Here is a 22,080-nt window from a genome sequence, read left to right on the forward strand (position 1 = left end):
AATTGAGAGAGACGCCAGAGTGGCAGAAGAGAAAAATTAAATGCAACTGATAACTGGGATATTGTTTTAAATGTGTATTGCAACACGTACTGAAGTAAAGCGTTGGACTCAGGAACTTTTTAAATATTCATATTAAATCAACAATCATGAACAAAATAAAACTCAAAATGCAGAGGGTCACAACTACGATTTGATGCAACTTCCGAAAACATATTCAAAACAGTTCTTCAAATTTGAAGTAACCAGCAACAGTAAAGAAAAACATCCCTAGGGTTTACAACCAACACAACATAAACTCCAGACACAAGACACACATCTACCCCTCACCCCTGCAACACAGCACAAAGTAATTCCACAACATCTTTCATAATGCACCCCTGCAACAAATGTCAGTTATACAAATCATTAAACTGTCCACAACTCAAGGTAAATCTCTTCACAGGCCCCGTTCAACAACATCAGGAACTTATTTGTAGTGGAGGGCAGAATGAAAGACAGAAAGGGGTCAACAAAAAAGTTTTGCTGTTCCAATTTACAATGCTATCATGAACAAGTGGTTATAGTCAGAGGATCTTTCACGAATCCAAGAAAAAGGCGAAGGAAAAAAAAACAACACACTGCATCACACACAGTCTTCGAGCAGCAGCTAAGCAAATGAGTGTTTTCAAAGTTGCCTTAAAAACCTTGAGATCGAAGAACCCTGAAAGATGTATTGGCAAGGAGCTAGGATAGCAATTGTGATTTAGGTCATCAGAAGAGAAAAAGGCAACCAGTGGTTAGCGACCAGTTTTCTGTTAAATGAAGATTACCAAAACAACCCACTTACTAGCTGTGATGGTTACATCAGGCATTGGGAATGAAATCACAGCAGTATCAAAATATTTAACTTCTACCAAGACCATTTACCCATATCTACTCAAAGCAAAACCTATGCTCCGGTGAACATCGGCTTTGGCAGATTTCAGAAGCAGATTGTACAGGTATACAGTGCCGCAAAAACCTCATCATGGGCCAAGAAAGTAAAACCTGGTCGTTTTTTTAAAATTGTTTTTTTTTTTTTAGCAGAAACAGATATTTACTTAAGACCACCTTACTCTGGTGACTTAAAATAAACCCATGCAGGCAATTTTCTCCATATATGGAACTCACTCCTTTTTGAAGTCGTTTTCTCAAGAAGTCAGATCCCCCAGGCTTTGGTCCCAAATGTGGATACCGCGATTTCAACTTTGCTTCTTCAACCTTTTCTGGACTGATAACCTTGTCATCCATTTCCTGCAAGAAAAGCTTAGTTAAAAAAGGCTTACTACTCTGTTCTTCGTGTGTGCTCACCTTTAATGCACTATAAAAGAAATGTAAAGCTACAATATAACATTCGAATGTTCTAAAAGTACACCTATTTTAGTGCTGTAAGATTATTTCACATTTTCAGGCATTGACTTTGCAATCTACATTAACACTGAATAAAGCGCAACTTTAGTGCCTGTATATCAACAGTCCTGCAACACAAAATTTAAAAAACACATTGTGCCAGAGTACAGCAATTTATTTTTTAAATAAAACGAGTGGATTTTTCCTATATTAGGAACTAGGGAATCACTGTTAAGGGGAAAAAAGGTTATCCTTATCTCAGCAGAATTGTATTTCCTTGTTTATAGGTAGTTACCTTAATGAAAGAATAGTAAAATAGCCAATTTAAAAAACACGTGTACATAAATTCTTTGCGACAAAGGATGATCTCAACACTACAACCATACACTCTCTAAAGCCGCCTTTTTTCTTTAATTGTCCTCACCGGATTAAGAAATACACGATTTGTTTTGGTTTTACGAAAGAAATCAAATCAATGATTAAGTAAAATATGAGCAGCACCTACGGTACCCTCACCAGCTTTGGTTTAAGAAACTCATGCAAGCATTTAATGTACTATCTACAATATTGACTCCAAAAGAGAACGTTCGCAGGAGCACAAATACATTTGACTAAAATCAGTCCTCCTGATTCTAAGTTAGTACAATATCAAATGTGCTTAATCTGTACAAACATTAATTTAATAGGTTTACATTTGTCATATCACTGCATATATACTGGAGATCAGACAAATGAAATTTGGGATTTTATGATGCTCCTGCAAGCTATTCATGTGCAGGGATCGAACTTATGTGGAGCAAGTTCACAGCTTGTTGCTTTAATCAATCAGGCTAGCTTAAACTTTGAGCCATTTGTCTTAATTTCCCTGCGTACCCATCTAAGAACTGGGTTATTACTGGGGGACAATACTAGAATCAAGTTCTTTTCTGCCTCAAACATCCACAAGTTAAGTGAATCAGCGGTGCAAACCTAGCATTCTCCGCAACCACAGCCCAGATTTGGAATGCTTTGCCTTGCATCAACAAATCCTAATAAAAATGCATGTGCTGTGTCCCAACTCCAGTATTCCCTGAGGAACCTCCCACTTTCTGGGCAATACCAGACACACAGGAGCTACTTTTAATGGCTGCTCAAATATTTCAATCTCTGGGGGTGAATGGCTGTAGTAATCTAAATGGCGGTGAGCTGGGGTTTTAGGAAGGGTGTGTTGATTTAGAGAAGCAATCAGCGAGCACCAAAAAGGTGATGTTCATGCCTCTTTTCCTAAATGGCGATGTTCCTGCCTTCCTTAGTTTCTAAAACCAGGCCAAAATGCCCAACAAAGGAGATGGGGAACAACAGGTACGCACGTTTGTAACGGTCTATGCCACCTCCACTGCTCTAGCGATGTGTTCAGACTAGTGGCAATAGAAGACGTCCCTGAAAAAAAACCCTGGCGTTAAGGAACAGAACTGTTTTATCATGTAGGCAAACATAAGGCCTGTAGGCCGTAGCCTCCCCAGAAGACCGTTCCACCAGACGGCCACAAAGTGCATGTTGCAGAGGAAAGTTCCTTGAGAGGTCAAAGGTAAGGCTCCTAGGCTGAAGGAACTTCCGTTTCAGTAACGTGAAAGAAAGTCAGTCACGAGAAGCAAAGGCATCGGGATGATGCAAAGCACAACTGTACTAAAAGAAAGCATACTAAATTGATATGACATTAAAGCAGGGCAAATTAGGAACAAATACATAGCCAACAAAATAAAACCGTCCTCAGCTGTGTTCAGCAGCAACGGCATATTACTTTGGCACCATTTATAAAGAATACAGCAATTATTCTGTGCTCCACAAGAGGAGACAATGTCCTTTGAAACATCACTGCTGCCTTGGAGAAACTATTAGCAGAGCCAACACACACACCATTTAAAATTCCGTCATCTCTACTGGCATGTAATTTACCAAGTGGTATTTTGCCCTGGTGTGGTAGGGTCAACCTCATCAGGTACAGCATAAATATATTTGCGCACAATGCATTCACCGTTTCTATGGCAGCACAATCATCTGATGGGCACATCAAAGATTTGTTGCAGGTGAATGATTCTGTGTACTGTTGGTAATCCGTCATATGAGGCACTGGGATATTACTAGATCCCCCAGAATTGCTCCTGAATCCTAGGGCTTTTAATTTAATTTTATCTGAAATAATTTCGATCTATTTAAAAAGGGAATGTTAGGCGGAGAGGTTAACACCAGAAACCCTCCTGACTCGCTTCCTTCGCTTGCATGCATCAGGGTTAAAAACCTTATACCACAGCCACCCCTATGTTATACTTTTAATTTTGAACAGTTCAACGATGCAGTCAGCGAGAGGTGTATGTAGGCCCAAATTGTACCATAGCCAGAGTTTCATAACCTTACTTTGCGGTAATTGCTAGGTACACAGAAAGTTGATTAATAACACACAGAAGATGGGAATAAGAGACTAGCGTTTACTTCTTCAAAAATCTCTGCACTCCCAACTTTCCACATGTAAAATATGCCAAAAGCTAATTCACAACTGGAACCCTAGACATTAGTTATGTATTAAAATAATTACATAGGGACAGGTACAACACACTTACCAAATATTGACAGGTCCTAGCAGTACCGGCAAATGCATGACGAGATACATATATGCATAGGTAAACATGCACAGACAAGCCCACACCATAGCCGAAAAGGCTGCAAACCCCACGCACAAGAATGGTGGAAGCAGCAGAGATTCTCTGCAAGAATCCGACATCCCATCAAATAGGGGTTCCAAAGGAATATGATCACAGAAGCAAAACTCTAAGCAGCTCATGAGTTCCTGCATCACCCAGAAAGCAAATATGTACACTTTCTCCACTATGTCACGATATATTATCTGATTAAAATTGTCAGTCTAACCAAAAAAGTGATGGGAGGAAGGTTTTGAATAAATCTGACCCACTAGCACAACTCTGGGCAACCTTCCACATCACTGTTTTTTTGCCCGCCTGCGCCACTACAAAAGGGGTCCAACCATATGCAAATCAGTCTGGTACTGCAATGGCAGTAGCCCTGCTTGGCCAGATCCCCTCTGCATGAAAACACAAGCAACCCCAGACAGGTTTGGCCTTTTTGGGGCTCATCAGTGAGGTGCAGCTTGGATCCCTACCTTCCACCCATCACTTTTTTGTTTACAGTTGGTCTTCGTGACGTGGGGTCCTTGCTTGCTGCGCCACAGGGCGCCAAGAGTAAAAGGAGGGCAGCAGTGATGGTTTGTCGAGGTGGGAATGGCCTGGAATTGGAGGGGAAAAGGAACTGGGCAAGGTAGTGGTCATGGCCAGTGGGATCAGATCATAGTGAGGGGGAGGGATAGGCATCAATCCCATCCCACTGCTAATGAGACAATGGACTCCAGTCAAGGCCTGTGAGCTACAATATGGGCCATGGCCTTAGTCCACAGGATGCAATCTTTCGCAATATTGTTGCAAGCCAGACATTGGAAACAGGAGATGGATGTGGTTGCCGTCCATGGTCCGGCCCTTCGGCCATGGCCTTTTATACAAAGTGTTGCTACAAGAAGAGGGGCTACGGCTAAAGGTTTCCTCCCCACGGCTCCAAGAGGAGTTGGCTGTAGGCTATGGGTTGAAATCTTTTGCCTTTTTGAAATTAGAGTTAGGGGCTTATCTGCAACTGCTGAATTTCATGCGTTTGTTGAGAACTGCTCATGGGTAGCAAAGCTTGAGCGATCTTCAATATGAAAATTCAGTCGCAAAGATGTCAGCCGTGACCAACCCACGATTAGGAGTGATCAACCTGAATATTCACAAGCCCCAGAGTTTTTTAAAAAATTAAGGAACTGTGGTTGACCATGGAGAAAGAACCAAAAGGAAACTTATATTTTAAGTTCTTCACTCCTACTATACCAAACCCCGCCAGTCTGACTTTTGAACCACATGTCAGCAAATGTCTTACAAGACTGGAAATCTATACGGATCATGCACAAATGGCCCTTTAAACTTAATTTTAACCTGCCCACACTTAGTCATTTACCTAAATATAACTGAATTCACTTTAAAGCAGAGGTAGGAAAGTTGGACTTGACTCCACTAACGTCAAACTGAGTGTGAGTTTACTACCAGGAACAAAGGAAAATAGTATATTGCACAAGCTGACAAGCACATGGTGGAAACGCAGGAAAAAGCAGAAGTGTGCAATAAAAGAACCATGCGAGATCAAGTATGGCACCAAGATTTCAAAGACGCCAATCTAGAGCATTAGGAACCCTAAATTCGACAAAATGTAAGAAAAACATTTCTTGCAGGAAATATTCGGCTGTTTGATCAGATTATTTTAGGAGGAAAGTCCTGAGCATGCGTGGGGAGCCTTGGGTGGAGGAAAACAAGCCAGCCATGGGCTATGCCGTTTTTTTTGTTGCCCCACGGGATGTTTTTTCAACCAATTTATCTGAAAATATACAGTAGAAGTTTAAACTTTGCCCCCATTTTCCACCGATTAAAACTTACCATATCGTGTGCTGGAAGTCACCAGGCACAGAAGAATTCTGTATGTGCCCTTACGAGTAAACTGCAGCTATGAACTAAACTAGAGCTGTAGTGAAAAAGCACATGGACAAGTTGAATGTTTATGCGCACCGGTGCCATCGGTTGATGAATAAGCGATAGAGAATCTTCAGAAGAGGGAAGTTCAATACTCCTTACTCACTTCAGCAGAAGATATTTATTGGGTAAATGCATTGAATTATTATTAGGAGACTATAATTAGAAGCTATGAAAATAGTTTTAAAAAATGACAGTTTAAAATGACTAATGTTCGCCAAAGGCTTGGTCTCCCGACATGAGCTGACAAAAATATTAGGGTACGGGAAGACTGTGGCCCAGAGGTCCTAAATCAGACGGCAACATTTGAAATAACATCCTAGGAGTAGGAGCTAGATCCTAGCCATTTCTAACCCTGGTCAGTTTCTTTGTAGCCGAGACACGTTACAGAGCTTGCAGGCTCGCCTCCCCTAGCCAAAAAAAATAACTATGTGGATGTCACGTTTAGCTCAGACAGCCCTTAAATGATATGTGATGCCCTCCCCTTTAATTGCATCTCCCTTCTGAATTGAGAATGAACTAAAATGGAGGCAGACAATATAAAAATAAATAGGTGACGAGAAAAGTGATTTGTGGAGAACGAAATGGCAATTGTCAATACATATGAGGTTACTGGTCTGTGTATCTTGTTGGGACTACAATCCACTGGGCACCCATGCCCTTGCTTGTGGGCCATTCCTTTTTATTTCTACCAGTTTTCTAAAGTGTCCTTATTGTGGGGCTTCTAGCTGACCGCTGTCAAATAAGGGGGCAGGGCTATTCAGAGCAGTTATGGCGGTGCTTAAAGCCTTGCCGTTGTGGATTCTAAAACTGATTTTGCTGTCAACATGCCATGTGGACATGCTGGGCCGGATGAACGTGCATGCTTTTCAGCATTGGTGGCTTGAAGGGCCCACATATTGCATTCTCGAGAGGTGCATGCTTAGGACTTGCTCCAATACCATTTCACTCACCATCGGGTCATGGAGTCATATTGGGTCTCCCAAGTGGATTGCTCAGTTAATAGTGCTCCATAAAAACACCAGTGGGTACAAGGGCTGAAGCCACGTGGCTCAAACGAGTGAATAGTGGGTGGCACTAACCTATACAAGTCAGCTACGGGTAATGCATCTAGATCATCGACGATGTGCTAGATGGTTAAAGGTCTTGAGTGTATAACCAAAATCACAGGCGGATTACAACACATGGAAGTGAATGTTCAATTTACTACAATCTTACCGTGCATGAAGGCAAATAAAGCAGCCCATCTTGAATGTCCATCTCCCCAATTCAAGTCCTTTGGCTGGTTGACTAGTTGGGAAGTTCTGATGGTACTTTCTTCCAGATATTCGAGTGTGTCCCATGATCGACACCCCCCGTCTCTACATCTCTCGAATCAATTTGCAACCCCCACCCAGCAGTCAAAGGATCCCAAAACTTCAAACACTTGAGCTTTCCCATCTAGCAACAAATTTTAGGTTGCACATGGATCAAAATTATTGGGCGCTGGGAGACAGTCGTTACCTGGTTGTGTTAGTGTGGCTTCTACTAGTAACCTCCTTGGTGGGCAGACCCTGCCAACGGCCTCTGCATTTAAGTGCTACCACTACAAAGTACCAAGAGTGGAAGACCAAGGCAGATGTTTGCATGGAGCGGTGACAAAGTGCTTGCTAATCGGTCATGGAAACTTAGCATGTAAATCACATCGCCTGCTCCCAGGTATAGGATTATATCCTATTGATAAAGGTGCCTTGAAAATGGCTCAGAGAAGTGCAGGCCTGCCGTGAGCAGCATGTGCCTAGGCACACCTTTTATTGCATTTTCATATGTGCACTGCATCAGCCACAACTGAATATGCACATCATTGTTTTTAATCAGGCATTCTTGCATCGTATTTATTGTTACTCCTAAAGTATTTACACCTAATGAATTGGTGCAATCAAATTTAAAATGACAAGTTAACACCTAAGCAGAATAGAAAGAAAACCATAAAGACAAAAAAAGGTAAATTGGTGTGTAAAATTTGCACTCCCCACTGGACTTTCAAAAAAAAGCTTTCAGATACACCCAAGAGAACTATTTTCAAATGGTACAAACAGATGGTAACCTATCGTCCTACATACCCACAGAAGATGAAAAGGTTATTGAAAGAGGAATGTGGTTCGTCTCGACTAATCTACACGACCCATTTAGCTTCCGTCAGGAATTCTTCAACTTTATGAGGAAGATTCATCTCTTCCAACATTTCTAAGGCACGAAGCATGAACCAGAGATATCCGACTCCAATTTACACCACAAATCCACCTACTGTGTACCCAGCCAGTCACAGAGTGCCGAGGCTAAAGTATTCCTGACGAGTGTACTACATGATTTGGAAGCACTTGAAAAAAAGACAAGGGGAAATCTACCTTCACCAACATGAGCACCCGAGAGAAAGCAGCAATGAAAAATCTCCTAGTCTCTGTACTGGAACCATTGTCCAGGTTTGCGGATGCATTCCTTCAACCGCTGGTCTGCAAAATGGCTTCATACATACAAGACACCATGCAGATTATCAAAGAAGTTGAAGGTGCCCGTTTGACCCAGAGATGGAGATCCTTGTAGGCCTTGACGTGGTGGCGCTTTACACAAGTATCCCCCAGAGAGCCTCCATAGAGATGCTAGAAGAAAAACTCAGACCATACACCCATTTCATGTATTCTATGATGTGCTGAAATGAGCCTGCAAGAAAGTTATTTCCACTTTAATGGCGATTTCTATCAACAGATCCAAGGTACTGTGATGGGTACCACTGGCACCTAGTATTGCTAATTTGTAAATGGAGCTATTCGAGCAGACCAAGATCAAGCATATTAACAACCCCTTTTTCAAAAACATAAGAAAATGGCTAAGATACATTGACAATATTTTTGTCATTTGGCATGGCTTAAGAAATGGCTTTCTGAATTTCTTGTCTGGATCAAGACCCAAAACAGTTTTCTTGAGTTCACCTCTAACTTTAGTAGCAACAATTTGAATTTCTTAGACATCACAATCTTGGTAGATGCCACCTCAAAAGCCTCGTTTGTGAAACCTTACAACAAACCTACCGACAGAAACTCCATGTTGCACTATGAAAGCTTCCATCCCAAACACGTTAGGGATAATCTCCCACTAGGCCAATTTTTAAGGCTTAAACGGAACAGATCAAACAAATCCGACACTTTGGATGGTGCCAAAAAAAAATGCAAGAAAGCCTGGAAGAGGATACCCAAGAGAGGTCACGAGGAAAGCTCTGAAGAGGGCGAAGAACAACCATCGTGAGGCCCTCCAGGAATATAAAGAACACAGCTCTATTAAAGAGCACCAAGACAAATTGGTATTCGTCAATACATATAGCAATATGTCAAACAGCATTAAAAGAAATCTTGAAGAATTGGAAAATTCTGGACAAAAGTGAGACACCAGTACCCAGACCAATTGTAGCATTCAAACGGAGCAAGAATATTAAAGACCTTGTAACCCGGAACAACATTTCCTTGAAAAAGCGTAAACAAACATTGACAGAGACATGGAAAACGCCCCTGTGATAGGCCATTTCCCTTGCGGACACTGCATCCATTGCTAATTCACCAGCAGAAGCACAGAGGTCGATCTGAGATTCCTTTCACCGTGGAAACAGAAGCACACCAACTGTAATTCAGCAATGGTGATCTATGCTATCTGGTGCCCGTGTCCCAAAGTTACATCAGCAAAACTGACAGAAAAGTCAAAGAATCGGGGTGACACAAAAGCTGTCAAAAAAAAAAAAAAATAGAACCAACAATGCCCCCTATGGTGGACCATTGGGTAGAAAACATGCGTACACCTGGTGATTTTAAGTGGACAGTTCTGTACAAACTTGCCAAGTATGGTTGCAAAGAGACAAAAAAAACTATTACGCAAACAAATCATTTTCTTGACCAAAAGCGCAGTAACTGGCCTCAATAAAAAAAATTGATTGGCTTCACGTGTAAATGCACGGGGAACGTACCAGTTTGCCCAACACAACTGTCAACTTCCATGGCCACCGCACATTGGGCCACCCAATGTACATTGTTTTGCAAATGGGCGCAGGGGTTAACTGCTTGTGTACACCCTCCACCACCCAGGAACCCAATTGAGCCCTCCACACCGACTACTAGATATGCGGAGCAAGTTTGTCTTGCCACACGTTTAATGTGCAGTAAACATCACAAATAATTTTGATCCGATACACTTACCGCCACACCTATTAATAGGTGGTCTTTTATTGTAATACGAAGAGATCCTTAACCCTAATGTAACCGTGACGGACACATCGCCCCCTGCCTGATCCAGAGTGGGAGTGGCTAGTGTTCCCTCGGGGAGAGAGTATATCTACGTAGTTTAATGTAACACCCCCCCAACCAATGGAGAACACGACGCCGGTTGACGTACGATCTAGTATTTCAGATGGGATGCGAGGCACATGACCTCACACTTCCGGGTCCTAACCTGTCAGGATCCGGTCTGTGCATGGCAGAGAACACAATTCGGGTAAGCTCCCCGTCCATTTGATGGCATGCTTGTCATGCTCATGAATCTTGAGGAGACAGCAACGGCTAACAGGAACAAGACCTGTGGCGTGGCTACTTTGCCCTCCAATATATCTGAATTTCTTTCCCCCCTTCTTCACAGCCCGCTGTACCGCTGAGCTGTACAGCACATCGAGCCGACAGCCACTGCACAACGTAATTTGTCTGCTGACAGTGTACAGCGACGCTGCTGCCCGACAAGCACACCAGGCAGCCGCGCACAAGATCTGCCCATAGAAGCCTTGAGCGGAGGATTTTCATATCGGAAACAAGGTAAACAGAACGTGCCGTTTAAGACGATGTGATTTGCATTTTTCTACATCACCTTGAACGGATCAACCTAACAAGGAAGCCCCGTGTAGCTCACTAACCGGTTTCCCTATGTGCTCTTCAACAGATACCTCTTTCCACAACTTGCGGGACCCTCCCATGCACACAGCTTCCATTTTTGTTGGCCTGCTGTATGAATGAAAGCCGTAATTTGTCCAATATCCTCTAGAATACCCTCCTGAATCTTCTGCCTAAAAGGCTTATGATAAGCTTTTTCCTCTAGTCATTAGGGCGCATGTGTAGGAATCACTTATGTTAAATCACAGTTGAACAGCACATTGCACCTTCAGGCCCATCACAAATTTCTAGTTTAATCCACAACCATTAAACGAGATGTTGTGAATAATGATGATACAAAATGTAGAATTCTTGTTCAGCTTTGCCTCTCCTTCTGAATTGCTCTCTACTAGTGCATGCCCGATAGGCAATTGGGTTGCCCTTTTAGCATTGTCCCATTTGATTTCCGAGACCGGGAGCACATATTGTTGATTTCTGCACATATGTTTAAAAAACAAATGGGCATTGACCCCATTGTCTTTTCTATTGCAGGTGATACGCTGTGTTACCAGTTGTTGCGTTTTGGACACACCCTCAACCTTCTATTCTCTTTTAGGTGCATGAAGTGATCTCAAAGCACTACTGTAGTGCCATATGTAATTTAGATTATGTGGAGGAGTGAGTGATGGTGAGAATGAATGGAGTGTCGGATGTGGTTCAATTGCGTATTTGCACAGCACAAGACACTTTTTGACACTACTGACTTTATAGGGCAGTGGTTTAGAAGCCCATAATTTAACCAAATTGCTGTCCATCATACATTTGCACTGTTGTACCAGTTTTCAGTAATTATTCCATTTGGATGACTACATTGTGTTGGTTTCATCTCATTTGTATTTTTACTTCAAAATCTACTACAATCTTTTTATCATTGTGACTACTGACTGGTGCTATTTGTACGTTAATAAAATGGTTTCTTTTTTTGCTACATTTGCCTTGCTTCACAATTTAATGTACTAGAGGCATATTTTCTCGCGCTTCACTGGTTTTTCCCTGGCAATCACTTGGTAACAATAGAGCTTGCTGCCCCTCCAACCCTTTTTTGTTTGCGTCTAAAAGGTTACGTACCTATACAAGGGTTGGTTAGAAGTGGGCATTTTATTTCCCCTCAACCTCTTGTTGCTTTTTATGGTGCGATATTCTTAGTCTAGTCCTACAGCTCCTTTGCCCAATGCTTGCCATCTATTGACCTTACAATAGCTCCTTCGCCAGGCTGTAAGATGTACATGCGTCTCGGTGTATCGCAGCTCAGAGATCATTAGGAGAAATTAAATTAGTTAATACTAAGAACTACGATATGGAATTACACCATCCTCCCTTCCCCCTCTTCAACTAATCCAAAATAGGACTGCAAGACATATCCTTGGCCTCAAGCCTAGGGGCCGCATCTCTTCAGCCCTAAAATCTTTCTCTGGCTCCCGGCTGCTGCGAGGAACAAGTTCAAGACCCTCTGCATCCAACCACAAGGCTTTCTGGGGGCTGGGACCCCTCTACATCCAACTCTCCCTAAATACTGTCCAGTCATCTAGCTCCAACTCTCTGCAGATCAGATGATTTCCAAGCAGAGTGGGGGGTAGATCTCTCCTCCGCAGGTGCCTCCCTCAAGAACGTGCTGGGCTCCTTCGCCCTCTGACTGACTCTCCTTTAGTTCCGGAAGCTTCTCAAGACCTTCCTTTTCTCTTCTTCTTGACTGGGCGACTGCTTCCTCCAGTATTCACGACACCAGGCCCCCCACCCCCATTCCAGTCTACCCCTGCACTTAAGACTCTCCACCCACCCTGCACCCCCCCTTCCCGGCCCCACACTTGCCTGGCTGGGCCTGCACCCTTGTAGACCTTCCATCCCCTTAACTTGCACTTAGCTTGTGGAACTTCCTTCCCCCGAGCACTCCGCTTTCCCAATGCTCTGTCCACCTGGCCTCCCCTGGTACTCGTTTTTCCCCACGGGCCCTCCACCCTGAAAAGCACTGCCCTTCCCCAGCACTTCTCTTATTGCATTTGTACGTTCTGAATGTCACAAAGCCTAGTAGAATCGTTTTTTTTGTTTTCCTACCTTCCCCCACCCCCTTGTCTTTTTGCGCCTTGAAACACATTGTGTATAGGAGCATTATTTAATCAGGTACGCTACTGAAATCTGTCAATTTGCCGAAAAAGTGGCGTTTTTACAAAGAGTGTCACTGTTAAATTAATGTTGGGCGGAGCCTTTAAAAGGAGTAACTGGAGTTGAAGATATAAGCAAGGCAAGAGTACAGGATTCTGTCCTTAAAACCCCCAGAACTTCTATCACCACCTCTGGCAATTATGTGGCACCAGATTCCAACGCTGCTTTATGCATTTCCAGTCTCTAAAAAAAATAATAATAGCGGTTGGTGTTAAACAAGGAGGAGGGTGGGGGAGGGGGGGTTGCTCTAAAAAGGAGGTGAATAGTAATTAAGGCGAGTACAAAGAGATGGGACAGTCGCTGAACCATTGGTTTTAAATGTGCCCAAAATCTTGTGTGCAGTAGTCAAAGAGCAGGTAAGAAAACAGGACCAGAAAAGTTACCAATCTACGGATTTAAGAATTGAGCAGCTCTTTGATAATTTTGCTAAGAAATAAATGCAATCTGCATGAATTTGAGATCTGAAATTCATGCAAGCTGGCACGAGGCCTAGATCAGTTGCGTAGTGGGGCACCCTTAGACTTCAGAGCAAATATTTCTGCTCTGCTTGTGTGCACGAGATGGAGTCGCTACAGCTCCTCCGAGCATGACAAGAACCAGGACGCGCTCATCGTCTGCGGAGAGTGCAAACCTGCCTGGAGAGAGGAGGCCCCTGGGACACAAATCGGGTGGAAAAAGGTAAGGGAAAAAACATTTGTTTTGTAAACATGCGTGTGAGCATTCTATGATGCCGTATGTTTGTATGCGTGAAAGGGTGTGCATCCCTGCCTCCCTTAAATTGAGCATCCCTGCAGCCCTTAAATAAACCATCACCGGTTCCGGAAGCAACTCAAGACATCTCTTTGCTTCTGCCTTCTCTCTTCCACTCCCACGATGATCACCTGCCTGATCCATGCACTGGTCAAGCTCTGAATTCGGGCCCAGGTCCCTGCCGGTCCTGTTGCAATGCTGCACTGCCTCTTGGCTCCCCTGCACTTGTGGTCTGTATCTGCAACCCTACAGTCCCTCTCTTGCACTTATTCTCCACCCGTTGGCTGCACTCTTGTTTGTCCATTCTTCTTGCACTTTTGCATCCTACCCCACCCTAGGCATTTCTCCCCTCCCTTGCTCGATCTGAATGACACAAGGCCTAGTAAGAGCTGTGCGTTGTCCTACTCTTGTTTCCCCCTCCTTGCCTTGTTGCGCCTAGAAACACTTGTGCACTGTACAGGCACGTTATAAATTACGTATTGTCCGCGCATTAAAACACATATACACAGTGACCAATTATGTACAGTGGAGGCTGGTACATTTCTGAACTTGAGGTTTAAAAGTTTGTGCCAGTTAGGTAGGATCAACAGAGCACAGCGAGGAAGCACAAACCAAACAAGGGTTGCTTGAGAGGAGGAGGGGGGGGGGGGGTCTCACTCCCAAGAAAATGTTTGAAACATTGGGTTAAAATTATGCATTTTACAGCACTTTCTTTGCAAAATTTGGTAGCAATCCATACAGTTTGCAATTGGTTTTGTATGGAAGCACATGGAAAATCCCAATAGTTGCAAATCACAAACCGTGCACAGGAACATTTTTCAATACATTTCATGCTGCCTCTCCACGCAAGATAGGCTAGTACAAAAATATTCATGCTGGTTGTTCTCATGTATGTGCCCATGCAGGCTGCGTCAATACATGTCATTGTTACCATGCACGGACTCCCAGTCAGTAAAAATGCCATGCCACAGAAGGTATATCCAGGCTGACTGTGTACGATAAGTGTTATTACTGGCTAGATTGGCCTACATTCAATGTGGACCAATTTAGTCAAGTAGTAGGTTTGCTTTAACCTTGATGCATAGTCCTGTGCATCAAGGGTAAATCGAAAAGAGCATTGGCAATGCTAACAGTTTGGGCATTCGTGTAGGCATGGGAAAGACACTTCTGTATTGGTATTAGCTGGCCATTAATAGTGCTGGTGCAAAATGGTTTGAGTACCTGAGCAGCTAATAGCAGTGCCTGGCAAATGCCTAACACTTATACACAAGCCAAAAGTGTTGGCTTTGCCAATTCTTGTTTTTAACAGGACTTCAGCGAAAGACACGCAGGGTGTTTTTAAATCGAGTGGCCAATGGCAGACCTGATTAAGACATTTTTATTACACCAGTTCCGTGTTTACAACTCCAATGAAGTCATGAACTCTCGGAAGACTCCTTTGAGAGAACATGTGCAGGCACATTGATGGCAAGGCTTGTTTAAAGCTAGCTCAAAGAGTTCCAGTGAGGAGGTGTTTTGGGTGGGGAGGGCAGGAACTGGGTGAGAAGTCAATGGGTGGGCAAATAACTAAACATCTACAAGTGCCTCCTCATATTAATAATAATTTGGCATTTATATAGGGCTACGAACCTTCAGGTATCTGAGCGCTGCTTATTATTACCCACAGTGTGTGGTGCTCATTTATCGACCTCGGAAGGATGAAAGGCCGAGTTTGGCCCTGCCGGGATTCGAACCTGCGTTAGCAGACTCTGCACCGATGTCAAAGCGAGCGCTCTACTCGCTGTGCCACTTGACCGGCATATTGCATTTCTTCCTATCTGTACTAAATGCTGTCATTGGGACGGATCTTCCCAGACCCAGGATCTGAAATAATTACTCAGATTGGAAATACAGCTCCACAATCTGGGAAAATCTGTGCACTATGTTTATTTTAGAATGCGCTGGTGTGTTGTTGTAAACTATGTTGGGCAGGGATTTAAACCGTGGCTGCTAGGTTCCAAAGTGAGACACTTCCCCACAAGACCACTTAAGGTTCTCAGCGGGAGCCCTGTGAAATCCCTTGCCAATGTTGCACTGTACTGGAAATATTGATGTGCATTTTTAGGTTTAAAAGGGGTGCAGATTTTGAAGTTTGCTGATGATAAATCCACTGAGTAGAAGAGGCAAATGTTCATGGGGAGACTAGAATACCTGCCCAACACCCTTGTAATCCTCCTGTCGCTGGACCTGGCCTCTATCACTGCAGTAGGGGGGATGCCCCTGAAAAAAGTCTATTTCCACCACTGTCTGTTCGCTAAAGCAATAGTTTGGCTTATTGGTGGCACACCTAATAACCCAAACAAATGCCATGCAGTGGCGCAACACCATTGAGCAGATCGGGCTCTAGCCGCTTCCTGAAAAGTTGGGCTTTGTTGACTCGAGCTGGGTCCATGGGCGGCGCCAGCCCCTGGCCACTTTGAGGCAGAAGGCATCTTTCAATGTGTCGCCAGCCCGTAGCACTCGTTAAGAAGCAGCATAAGCAAACATGCAGAGCACAAAAACTTATCCATGCGATATCAGACTCACTTTGATAAAACCAAAATCTTAACTTCTGGTCTCAGTTTTTAGATGGCCCACCTCTCCAGAGATTAGCATAGCACTATGAAAGTAAACAGCCTCTGAATTGGGGTAAAAAGGTATGACTAGCGGACAAAGGGAAGGTGAAATAGCTTTTTCGGCTTCCTAGCTGGGCTCAGGGAATTCAGAGGGAAATGGGAGCAGGGCTAGCTAAAGATGTATCAGGGTTGGTGGGGCCCCAGTTCTTTTTGATGTTTGGGGCACCCCTTACTGATTGGAACAATGGTCCAAGGCAACTGTGGAGTGCTTAAATCAATAATTAAGTCAAAACAATGCAGTAAGGAGGTTCAAAGCTGCAGATTATCAGGGGGTTTTCTGTTTCATAAGACTGCCAACATGGGGGCAGCTACTTGGGGGCCCATTTCAACTGTAAAAGGTTAAAGGCCCAGATGCCATCCCAAGGGGGGGGGGGGGGAAGAGACTTAAAGTGCAATGGGTTTATTGGCCCCACTCACTGTCTGCTTTCAAAACAGTCGTGCATCCCCTGCCGGGTTGTCCGACAGTGCCGTGGTCAGACCGAACAACACACAAACGTTAAATGGTGCCTTGGCTTCGCTGTTAACAAAGGCCCTGCAATAACAAACACATTTTTTACTGTTAGCACCTGCATTCATTTGCATAAATTTTTAGGTAATTGAAATCATGATGTGGGGTTAGCACTTGCATGCAAGGGGAGTGATTAGAAGGGAAGTGGTGACATAAGACATCTCATTCTCACAGCAGTCCTTAAGTGTGATGTCTCAGAAATGAAGGCGAGAGGTAGCTGCTTGTAACATTGAAGCTTCACCAGAATAGTCTCATTCGAATGTGAAAAGATGTTAGAAGTTTGCCCCTCCCTCACAGCCTCTGATGTTAGCGCCTCTCCCAACATTTGAAGTGTTAGTCACCACCCCCAGCCCCCTTAAACACCCCCTGACACTTTAGCCTAGGTGCACCTCCGATGCCATGAACCCACCCCTTAATGAAGTGGTCCCCAAGAAGGCTAAATTTTGGGGTGGGGCTGAACACACATTCACCTAAAACTCTTCCCATGCATTCATCTACCAGTTACACAACTCCATACATAAAACCAAACAGCATTGACCCAAATGCACGCATGCATTCATACATACACATATAAATACAAATTTAAATACACAAATTTAATTTAAAATAAAAACCACTTACCTTACCTCCATTCACCCTTTAAAAGCATCCACACAGCCGACACGTAGACATTATTTTGCTGTTTGTTGGGGAGCCAAACGGCTTCACAACAAACAGTAAAATCATTGCAGGGGCAGAGAGCAGACAGCACAGCCCCCTGTGTGAATAAAGGACATGGGAGACTGTGCTGCCTTCTGATTCGGGAGAGGGAGCAGCAAGGCCCCCCCGCAAGCGCGAGGCCAGGGCAATTTGCCCCCCCCTCCCCCCTCGTGACAGCCCTGTGTGCATGAATGAGTATCTATGGCTGGGTGAATGAGCGAATGGTGTGTGTAACTGAGCAAGGTAATATTGATCAAATGTGTTGTGCCTTTAATGCTGGACTGAGGAGATTATTTAGGATGGGGGCGGGTGTGGAAGTATTATTTTTAATGTGCAGACTGGAATTTAGGTGCATCCAGTCTGGCCTCTTCTTACAGTGGGATGGCATCTTTGAGGTAGGCCTGTTAAGTGTTATTACGTGGCTAGACTGGCACCTTGGTGCAGTGTGCTAGCTGTTTCTTACCGCGGCATGGCATTTTTAATGCATTTTTAAGGGTAATGCAAACATGATAAGTGTTGTGTCTAGACTGGCCAACATTCTGCAGCCAGTCTGGACAGGATTTCCTATTGTGGCATGGCATTTTTAACAGCAAAGCCAACAGGAGCATCTCCTTACCTGCTATGCAGAATTGGCTGGTACATTTGGGTTTAGGGAGAATGGCACAGTCCTCGTTTCTACGCTAGGTGAAAGATTTAAGATTGGAGCACATTTGTATCTTTGCCCCAGCATGGCCACGTACATGCATGGTGGTCCAGGCCTGGCCAGCATGTGGTGTAGCACATGTGTGTAGGGGGCACCCACATTGTGTTATGCCACTGGCTTAGATTATACTACAGCCATCTAAAAAGAAAACATGTGTACCCTGCAACTTATTGGCCTATCAAATTTACGGACAGCAAAGCTAAAATATGTAAAAACCTACTTCGCGGCCAAGAAACTGAGGACAGGAATAATAATTCTGACCACAGAATGGTTTTCAGCACAGGCTGGGTACCATGGAGCAGCTATTCTATTCGTTATTGCACACAAGGGCCCTATTAAGAAAACAAGCTTCATACTTCTCTAGATGCAGTAGCTCACAATAAATGTTGGGAGTATTTTCTTTAAGCTAGGAGGATCCTCATAGATGCTGTCTGCAATCTCTAAATTATGCAGTAGAAACTCAGCCCGAGTTACATGTGGAAGAGGTGGAGTGACAAGGCATTTCTCCCATTCAGACATTGAATTTGGTGCATTAGGACAGCCCAGCTCTTTTTGATATATTAACATCAACTCTAAATAACCTAGAAGTTGGCATACCAAGTTGGCGAACAACCGGGCATTTCTTTTGCAGAGGACACAATCTTAATATCCAAGACACCATTTGACGCACACAATTCAGTTTGTTTCTGACTAGATGGATTTCTGCAGATCTAAATGTAAAGATGCATTGCTTGTCATGCAAGAAAAGAACTGCAAAACTCTTGAGAAAGCACACCAATGTGTTCACCTGGATGTCTGGTTTAGCAAGACTGTTAGATGACACGTATCCAAAAGCACCAAGATATTTACAGGCCATATGCAGTTTGGTTGACATCAGGCAACAGAGCCTTTTCAAATTAAGGTTCCATTTGATGTTTAGAGCAGATTGTCTGGGGCTTCAAGGAACTATTCCCATTGAAAAATACGTTTCTAATGTCTGCTCCCAACTGCAGGACACTCACAACAAACGCTTCCAGGCCTCGAAATGTGCAATTGTCACTGGCTGTTGACCATGAACTCGTGATTAAGAAATGGTGTGACGTGGATCATTGAGGGTGCGATTGTCTTCATCCCATGCCTTAGACTGGAAGAGCATACATGTGAAATAAAGTTTGAAGATGGATGAGGCCTTTCGCTGTATGGGGTCAAGATTGTGTGCTCTCCTCTTCTCCATTATAAGAGTACTTACGCGAAGTTTGAGAATATTCCAGGAGAAAGTGACTACCTTTGGTTGATTAACCAGACCATGGTTTTCATCTATAATAACCCAGGGTCACCCTCATTCACTTATTTAGTTTTAAACAAGCATGTAGGTGCAACTAGGCAAACATTTGAGTGGGGCTAACCGTTCTAATGTTGGGAGAGGGGCTAGCTTCAGAGACTGTCAAGGAGGGGCAAACTTGAGCAGGGGAATTTAGCTTCTTTACACATTTTAATGAGGCTATTTTGTTGCAGCTTCAATGTTACAAGAAGTTAACTCTCCTTCACTTCTGAAACCACACACTTGACTGCTGTGAGATTGAACTACCCCCGGTCCCCCATACATACCCCTCCAATCACTTCCCTAACTCGCTCCAATCACTTCCCTAACACGCAAGTACTAACACCCCATCACAATTTCAATTGCCTAAAAATGAATGCGTAATAATACGGTTGCTAAATATGAAAAGCCTTATATTATTAATTGCCGTGCAGCTGTTAACGGTACAGCCGAGGCAGTGTTTATGGTCTGTGTCCCGTCACGGCTCTGAAGGTCAACCAAGTGAACAAAACCGACAATTTCGGGTGTTGTGCACCACTTGTCTTAAATGAGAGGATACACGTATTATGCATGTTGTGTGGACTATCATCTGTATAAACAGGTTTGCTTGTATGATGCATTTGGTTACAAAAAACGTGTACACATGAAACTGAACGAGGCTAAATAACCACTTGTGTGCTGCATCCCAATTGCACTAGCCCGGAGAATCACAGAACGCGGGCCAGGCCCTGAGGCAAGAAGCTTGGACGGAAGACCGCCTGCAAAAATAGGGCAGGGAAGGTCATGCAGTATCATGTCAGCGAGCAAAGCGAGCCAGGGCTGCGAGTGGGGGCCTACATCGAAGCCAGGGACCGGGGTGCTGCCTGATTATTTTCCACCATTATCGAAACAGAGGGATGGGGCGCTCTGTGGATAAGCCATCATAGCACCGTCTGAAAATCCCGCCAGGTCCCGCCCTGCGCGCGCCTGAACAAGTTCCAGCCAAGGAAGGGGTACGCTGGGGGAGGGAGGATAAGCAGGGTCCGTGCAGGGGGACAGGGCGCGTAGACCTGGAACTACCTACCACTCCTTCCCGTGGCAGTATAGTGACAGGGAAGCCGGGGCACAGAGCCCAACAGCGGGAGCGGTGTGTATAGAGGGTGGACCAGAGGAACAAGGCGCTCACCTTCTGCTCGTCAGACAGGTTGTCCTGGAAGGCCCGGGGTGGCTGGTACTCCGCGGACATGGCCCTAACACCAAGCAGGGAGCCCTCACAGCAGCGACAACGACAAGAGACAGACCACCCGCCGTACCCCTCTGCTTCCTCGGTAAGCTCCGCCCCCCTGCGGCCGCCTCACGCCTTGAAACGTCAGCGCGCAACGAGCGGCCGCAACGTCCCTTCCGTCACAAGGCCGGCCGGACGGATAGCTGTCACGATCCACATCCTGGTTGCCATGTTTAAGAGTTTTTGTATAAATGGTACTGCAGGGACTATGTCCAGAAAAACACAAGTTTACATGTGCAAGCCCCTTCGATAGAAATGACTTGCTAGCTTATAGCTAGCTTATGTTTAAGAGGATTTGTATAAATGGCACTGCAGGGACTATGTCCAGAAAAACACACGTTTACATGTGCAAGCCCCTTCGATAGAAATGACTAGCTAGCTTATGTTTAAGAGGATTTGTATAAATGGCACTGCAGGGACTATGTCCAGAAAAACACAAGTTTACATGTGCAAGCCCCTTCGATAGAAATGACTAGCTAGCTTATGTTTAAGAGGATTTGTATAAATGGCACTGCAGGGACTATGTCCAGAAAAACACACGTTTACATGTGCAAGCCCCTTCGATAGAAATGACTACCTAGCTTATGTTTAAGAGGATTTGTATAAATGGCACTGCAGGGACTATGTCCAGAAAAACACAAGTTTACATGTGCAAGCCCCTTCGATAGAAATGACTACCCAGCTTATGTTTAAAAGGATTTGTATAAATGGCACTGCAGGGACTATGTCCCATGTCCAAGTTTACATGTGCAAGCCCCTTCGATAGAAATGACTACCTAGCTTATGTTTAAGAGGATTTGTATAAATGGCACTGCAGAGACTATGTCCCATGTCCAAGTTTACACGTGCAAGCCCCTTCGATAGAAATGACTAGCTAGCTTGTCGGATTCTAACTCCTCTCATATGTTATACAGCACACAATGCTAGTACGTTAGGATTTAATTAACTGTTGCATGAGAGCCAATTCATGAATTTGTCGGCAACTAGATTTTAGGGAAGTGCCGTTGACGTCTATTGATATTTAGGGCAGATTGCTTTTCCCTGGGGATGGGGTGGTAGCCGGGCCCTGGAGCACCCTTGAAATGTTGCTTAATTTGCTGTATATATGTGTTAGAGTTTGATCCAGGCACAAA

General features: G+C 44.2%; 1 protein-coding gene across 1 annotated transcript in view; it reads right to left on the reverse strand.

Annotated features, from left to right (window-relative positions):
- Nucleotides 1-21,109, reverse strand: part of ARPP19 (cAMP regulated phosphoprotein 19) — a 46,893-nt gene extending 25,784 nt beyond the window's left edge. Inside the window, exons 1-2 of the mRNA XM_069624848.1 lie at nt 20,849-21,109; nt 1,150-1,272 (exon numbers count right to left, since the gene is read on the reverse strand). Of these exons, the coding sequence (XP_069480949.1) occupies nt 1,150-1,272; nt 20,849-20,908 (183 nt within the window). The 5' untranslated portion in view covers nt 20,909-21,109. The remainder of the gene's footprint in view (nt 1-1,149; nt 1,273-20,848) is intronic.
- Between the last annotated feature and the right edge of the window lie 971 nt (nt 21,110-22,080).

Source organism: Ambystoma mexicanum, chromosome 11 (assembly GCF_040938575.1).
Source record: "Ambystoma mexicanum isolate Mex_15411 chromosome 11, UKY_AmexF1_1, whole genome shotgun sequence".
In the NCBI taxonomy this organism is placed as follows: Eukaryota; Metazoa; Chordata; class Amphibia; order Caudata; family Ambystomatidae; genus Ambystoma; species Ambystoma mexicanum.